Source organism: Mastomys coucha, unplaced genomic scaffold, assembly GCF_008632895.1.
Source record: "Mastomys coucha isolate ucsf_1 unplaced genomic scaffold, UCSF_Mcou_1 pScaffold4, whole genome shotgun sequence".
NCBI classification, from domain to species: Eukaryota; Metazoa; Chordata; class Mammalia; order Rodentia; family Muridae; genus Mastomys; species Mastomys coucha.
In genome coordinates this window covers 29,889,849-29,897,324 of record NW_022196910.1, presented here as the reverse complement: position 1 = coordinate 29,897,324, position 7,476 = coordinate 29,889,849, and the positions used below count along the sequence as shown (strand labels likewise).

At 35.4% G+C, this 7,476-nt stretch overlaps 1 protein-coding gene across 9 annotated transcripts in view; it reads right to left on the bottom strand.

The window, feature by feature from the left end:
• Positions 1-1,040: 1,040 nt before the first annotated feature.
• Mgat4c (MGAT4 family member C) overlaps positions 1,041-7,476 on the bottom strand; it is a 713,319-nt gene continuing 706,883 nt past the window's right edge. For 8 of the 9 annotated variants that reach the window (XM_031348868.1, XM_031348872.1, XM_031348873.1 and 5 more), the window contains 2 exons: positions 5,221-5,368; positions 1,041-2,323 (listed from right to left, as the gene is read on the bottom strand). In XM_031348868.1, coding sequence (XP_031204728.1) covers positions 1,182-2,323; positions 5,221-5,368 — 1,290 coding nt within the window. In that variant the 3' untranslated portion in view covers positions 1,041-1,181. The remainder of the gene's footprint in view (positions 2,324-5,220; positions 5,369-7,476) is intronic. The other variant, XM_031348874.1, reaches the window with a different exon arrangement.

The following is a 7,476-nucleotide window of genomic DNA, read 5'->3' as shown; positions in this document are numbered from 1 at the left end:
GAAAGAGAAAGAGAAAGAAAGAAAGAAAGGAAGGAAGGAAGGAAGGAAGAAAGAAAGAAAGAGGGGAGAGAGAAAGAAAAAAGAAAGAAGAAACAATTCTAGGAGAATTTTCTCATAAATATTTTCTGATAATCAGAACAATGACAACAACAAATTCCTCATTTTGACTTTGTTAAGAAATAGCTCATTGACTATAGACAAAAAATAAAACAACACAACAACAAAACAACAACAACAAAAAAAATCTAGTTTCTTTAGGTTTTACTTTTCTCCAACATGAGACAGCCATTTAATATCCCCCAAATATGATAAATTACAATTTTAATCACATGAGTTTTAATACAAAAAGTATAAAATCAATTTAATTTTTTTCTACGTATACTGAAAATGTTTCTATGAACGGACTAACGGTAAACCATCTCTCCTTCTCTATTAATTAAAGGTGTCCATTGCAAACTTCAAATATTGAGCTTAACTTTGTTTTTTCAAAAGGGAATTTAGAAATAATCTTATTCTCAGGGGAAATTTATTAACATGTGCTCAATTAAATGTTTTAAAACAACGAGCAATGTTCCTTTTCACGTAAATAACCAGATGAATGACAACTTTTTAACCATTTTTTCCATAGTTCTACTTAAACAAATAGTCTTTTGTAAAGACATCACTTCTATGAGGAGGTATTAATTGAAGAAATTCATCAGTCAGTGAAAGCCCAAATTTATAAGAAAAAAAAAATCGCAGTTTATGTTTGCAACTGATCTGCATATTCTCATATATTCTTACTAAGAATCTTTCTGAACATGTAATAAATTATAAACTGATTCATAAATGTGCACAGTTAGCAACTGTGTTTTAATTAATTATCATTTTTAAGGAATTTTCTTATTTTAAACCTTTTACATCACTCTTTTAGCAATTCATTGAAATTTGAAACTATGAACATTTAAATATGTGAATGAAATCAGTTTTAACTACAGAATGATATTCAACTTCAAAAGTGAAAAAAATACAAAGATGTGTTTAGTAAAACTACAATCAAAACTGCTTAGATAATTTTATTTTTCTTGTGACTTGGAACATCAATTGGTGACCCTCCAAAAGACTAAAGTTGTAAAAGAGGAAGGTAACAAAATTGAAACAGGAAGACCTGCTTCAGAAACTCAATATACTGATTTACTTGACTAGGAAGTCCAAATACTGATGCTCCTAATTATCAGCCATTCTTTCTGTGTTTTGGTGACACATATCCTCATGCAATGTATGTCAAAAGGAATTTTTTGATTCACATCTGACATTTCAAAGTATCCATTTTTGAATTCTCCTAGTCTTAAATAAGTATCACATTGTCTTATTTGTTTGCTAAAAATAAGTTTTTCTCCAACATCTAGGGCTCCGTGATGTAAAATGTCATTCTGCCGGTCTTCTGTTCCAGTATTCACTTTAATTTTTTTAATTGTAATTGGATTTTCAAATATAATAACGAATGTATCTCCTATTGAAGGTGGCTTTCCCCAAAAGTACTCATCAACACTACTGTAAGCCTTGCTTGCTTCATAGTTTTCAAAGACATTCATATTGGTGTAGAGACTTGCTGGGGGGTTATCAGGGATGTCAAATGACTCCTCTTCAAAGTCATCATCCTTCAGTTTATTCTCCGTTCCTTTATAGGATGAATAATACCCCATGTGCTGAAAGAGAGAAGGTTTAAATCGAATCACATTTTTCTGAGCCAGTAGCCCTCGGAAATGAGTCAATAGCCAATCACAGGGCATTTCTTGATAAAACATTAATAAGAAATGGGCCAGACGTGGGAGATCATGAGAATGATAGAGTTTACCAATGTAGCCAAGTTTAGAGAACTCAAGAGTTACCCAGTATGTTCCTTCCAAAGATGCGATGACTTTCTTGATGGCAGTTAAGAAATTTCTGGAACACCGGACATCATCTTCAAGCATCACATAATAGTCAGAAGTATTGGCACAGAAATTTAGCAGAAAAGCATAATCTACATTTTGCTTGGAACGAAATCTGACTCTGTCTTCTGGGTCATTGTAATTTCTTTTAAGACCATCCAGAACAGGATAATATTCTTCAGGAGCATGGATAACCATTAATCTTCCTGCAATAATATGATGGGCAAATTTCTGTGTAATATCTTGAACCATGGCATCACGCCATGATGAATTGAAGTCTGCTAGATGTACTACAACTGAAATTTCCTTTAGTTCTTCATAGCTGGACTGTTCAAAAATTGACTTGATTGTTTCAAGTAAATAATTTCCTTTTTTCCGTTTCACTGATGAAAGTCCAATTGTGAGATATCCTGAGCAAAAGGAATCAGAGGAGGACAAATTAAATATTAATAGGCTTTGAATGACACAGAAATAGGGAAAAAAGGCCCAGAGATTTCTTTTCGTTAAGCCTGCAATTATATTAAGGAAATCTGGTAGGTGCTTTTTTTGTTAGTTATTTTATTTATTTACATTTCAAATGTTATTCCCCCTTCTGAGTTTCCCCTCCACAAGCTCCCTACCTCCTTCTTCCTCCCCCTGCCTCTGTAAGGGTGCTCCTCTACCCATCTACTCCCTGCTGCCTGAGCGCCCTAACGTTCCCTTTTCCTGGGTCATCAAGCCTCCACAGGACCAACGGACTCCCTTCCCAGTGATGCCAGATAAAGCCATCCTCTGCTACATATCCAGATGGAGCCATGGGTATTCCCTGTGTATTCTTTGGTTGGTAGTTTAGTCCCTGGAACCTTTGGGGGATCTAGTTGGTTGATACTGTTGTTCTTCCTGTGAGGTTGCAAACCCCTTCAGCTCCTACAGTCTTGCCTTAATTGGGGCTCCTGCACTCAGTCCAGTGTTTGACTGTGTACTTCCACATCTGTATTGTTGCAGCTCTGGCAGAGCCTCTCAGGGAACAGCTATATCTAGATTCTGTTAGTATGCACTTCTTGGGATCAGCAATAGTGTCTGGGTTTGGTTTCAGGAGATGGGATGGATCCCTAAGTGAGGCAGTCTCTGGATGACCTTTCTTTCAGTTTCTGTTCCACTCTTTGTCCCTGCATTTCCTTTTAACAGGAGGAATTCTGGATTAATATTTTTGCGGTGGGTGGGTAGTCCCATCCTTCAATTGGGGGCTGTGTCTATCCACTGGATATGGTCTGTACAGGTTTTATCTCCCTTTGTTGGGTATTTATGTTAATGTGCTCCCTGTTGGGTCCTGGGAACCTCTTGGGTCCCTGGCATCTGGGTCTTTCTAGTGGCTACCCCTAGTTCCCCCTCACTCACTGCTACACACCTACTTTCAAATTCCTGACCTTCTGTACTTCTCCCCGATTTCCTCCCATATCTGAACTGTCCCCTTTCCTTCCCCTCCTCTCTCCTTCCCAGATTTCCATCTCCCTCTACTTCTTAGAGACTATTCTCTTGCCCCTACTGAATAGGACTGTAGGATCTACATTTTCGGGTGATCTTTTTTCTTCTTGGGTTTCATATGAAAGTATTCTAAAATATTTTGTAACCTAATATTCTTATATATTACTATTAGAAGAAAATCAATGTTTAGATATAAATATATCTAAACAAATGGGGCATGGTACCTCACACCAGTAGTGTTACCACTTGGAAGTTTGAGCCAGGAGGATTGCCATGAGTTTAAGGACAGTCTGCTTACTCACAAAGACTCAAAAACCAAACCAAACCAAAATACAAAATAAATGATGAGTGTAAAAAGAACTATAAGTATTTACAAAAGTAAAGGGAATTTATAATTAAGTCTGACAAGCTACATTCAACTCACGAATAAAATACTGAAAATTCATTGAAATTATCTAAAAATTTCTAGTGAATGCACTGTGTATTTCAGTTTTTGTTATCATATCATGTCTTTATTAAAAGGATTAATAGGTAGACTTCACAGCCTTATTTTGAAAACTGCCAGATGTATTTTATAGAAAATAAAGTTTCATAAGATGTACTTAAAAATCTTATCATTTCTCAAACATATGATTCCAAGTTATGAATTTACAATTCTCTTTTTTGAATGATATTGTACAGCCATATCCTCTTGAGAAAAACTTTTTACATATAAGTAAAAGTGTGAGAGCTCTATACTTTAAGAAAAGAAATAACCACAAGTACAAACTGTCTATCTCCGATAAGTACTACATGTCTTTCTAAGATCTAACTAATTTCATATCACTAAGATTAAATATAATTTCAAAGTAAGCATTGTGTAAAATAGAATGTAAGTTCATATGTGTGAAATTACTGAGTTAATATGGGCCTTCCCCTGATATCACATGTCTGTTTGACAAGCCCAGTGAAAGTCCTTTCTTTCTTCTCATGTTCCCATCTAGAATGTGCATTAGTCACTCGTTACCAATCAGCACCCTGTCAGGTGCTTGTCAATGCAGTGCTAACCACATGTTTGATGGAAGCTCACTCTTTGTGCTTTTATTCTTGTTCTTTTAAAACCCAGACCACTCAGAAGCCATTTAAGGAGCACTAAATTTTGAATGGCTGTAATTTTTTTGCCCAACGAGGACATCTTCTTCATAGAGGCTTGAGTAAACTTTCTCATCTTCCTTGAGTATGCCTCAACTTATTTTTGAAGTTGTAAAATCATCTTTGGAACAATCATAATGAGTATGAGACAGAACTTAAATGTTGATATCTGGCTACCAGATCCATGAGACAGTCAATTCTTTTTTTTATTTCCCCTAGTTATGATAATCATTTTTATAATGGTTATCATATAATTACGATTTTTAAAATAATACATTACCAAGACTTTCAACATAATTTCAATGTACTTACAACACACTTTCAGCACTGGTTAGAGATTATAAAACTATGCTATCAAATATTGTAAATATACCAATGCTAGTTAAACTTTTAAAATTTAAAGTCAATGGAGGCGGGGCAGTGTTTGAGGCAAGTAAATAAAGTAATTTAAAAACCCAGTGGATAATTATTTATCTCATATATGGCCCTATTATAAATTTCTAAATTGTTGATATTAAAATTTGGTATTTTAATAGTTACTGGGTTCTAATGTATTTGCAAAGTTTGAATAAATGAATACTTCTTACATTATAGATCAAAGTAACATTTAAGTATTTTGTGATACACAAATGCTGTAATAAGTTATTCTATGCAAATTTTATGAAAGTTGTTTTATTATGCGGTAATTATTAAAAAGCAAAAGAATACTTACGTTTTCTCTGTAAAGGTGTGGCAGCCAGGTAGCGATAGGTGACATTTATAGTTCCTGAGAAGTTTGATAAATCCTTGAAAGTGTGAACATAGCGTTCAGAATTAAGTTGATGTGTCGATGTTTCCCTTATAAGTTGCTTGTCGCCTTCCTAAATGCACATACACACACACACAAAAATACATAAAATCCACCAATATATATACAAAATTAATAGGTAATAGTTGGTCACAGGTTAGGTGACTATCTCCTTACACAATGAAAATGTGGGTGGTACATGTATTAGAAAGTTAAACAAATCCCAATTACTAGCCTACAACAAGAAGGTCATTTAGCATCACCTGATTTCTTATCTTTCTCTTTAAGCTTTTTCACTTCTAATTGTTATCCTACAGCACATTTGCTTTTCTATAGCACAAACTCTTAATGCCATCATTTCAGCAAATGTGTCATTGCTTGAAAATCCCCACATGGGACACATTCAAACTCTAAAATTTTTAAAGTGCAATGACTTTACAATTTAATAGTGATCAATTTGGAGCTTTCATCTGCTGATGATTCTGACCACATTCCCCAAACTGTGAGCCATTAATGTACTTATTCTTTTACAAATATGCTCAAATGAAACAGAAAAACAAGTATTGATGATAAAATTTAAAGAATGAGTATGGAGATTTAACAAACATGAGTATGAGTATTTTAAAAATGAGTATGGAGATAAACAAACTATTTGGATTCAGATAAATCTGTTGCAAAGTTTTATTGATCCATTATAGATGACCATATAGGGCCACCGTGATGGATGGTCTGAAAATGGTCCCCATATACCCATACATACACCCATAGAGAGTGGTGCAATTAGGGGGTAGACAGAGTACATATGCACTTGTTGGAGAAACTGGGTTACTGGGAATGGACTTTGAGGTATCAAATGCTTAATTCAGGAACTAGTGTTGATTTTTCTGCTTTCCACCTACAGATCAGAATGTAGATTCCTCAGCTACCTCTTTGTCAACATGCCAGCCTGCATGCCACCATGGTTCCCATCATGATGACAATGGAGTAAACCTCTGTGCCTGTAAGTCAGTCTCAATGAAATACTTCATTTTTATGCTTTTTTATTTATTAACATTTCAAATGTTATCCCCTTTCTCAATTTCCCCTTCTGAAACCCCCTATTCTATCCTCCCTCCCCCTGCTTATATGAGGTTGTTCACCCATCCACCCACCCACTCCTACCTCCTCACCCTGGCATTCCCCTATACTGGGGCATGGAGCTTTCCCAGGACCGAGGGCCTCTCCTCCCATTGATATCCTACATATGTGGCTGGAGCCATGGGTCCCTCCATGTGTACTCTTTTGTTGGTAGTTTAGTTCCTGGAAGCTCTGGTTGGTTGATATTGTTGTTCTTTCTATGTTATGCAAACCCTTTCAGCTCCTTCAATCATTTCTCCATTGGGGACTCCATGCTCAGTCCAATGGTTGGCTGCAAGCATCTGCCTCTGTATTTGCCAAGCTCTGGTAGAGCCTCTGAGGAGACAGCAATATCAGGCTCCTGTCTGTATATGGGATGGATCCCATGAAATACTTTCTTATATAAGAATTGCTGTCTTTAGCATGGTGTCTTTTAGCAGCAGTAGAACGCCGACTAAGATAGCCATATCATTTGAAATGTTTGAGAACAGTTAGCTCTCATCTTTTTGATATGGATTCCTTGTCTAAAATTCCCTCTATTAGCATCTATTAGAATTCATTTGTACCTGATCAATAGAATATGATGAGCACTTCTTGGTGTCTCATCTTTCTTAGTGCAGTATGTTTCTCTGTGTGTATACTGGCATGTATGGCCATGTATGTTTGTTTTGTGTTCTGAGGAAGATGATTTAGAACATTTAGATTCATTGTACTTATTTTTCTTGGTGGAAGAAATTTTGTGATTTGTATCAACAAAAGCATTTACATTTACTTTTAAGAAAATGTTCAAATGTTCAAATGTTCAAGCTAACTATGTCCTGATAGCCGATATTTGCTTTCACTTTCTCTGAGCATTGATACAAGTTCAATGGTGGATTTTGATAATTTGATCAAGTCATTATTGGTTATATCTTATTAGATTAATTCGTTTGGTCATATATACTATATTTAGGGGCAAACAGACTAGGAAGCCATCTTTCTTTTTAGTAAGTTGTGTACGTTGCTGTGTGTTATATTATAGATACATTTGTGCTCTTTATTTTAGGTGCTTAAATGAGTCAATGC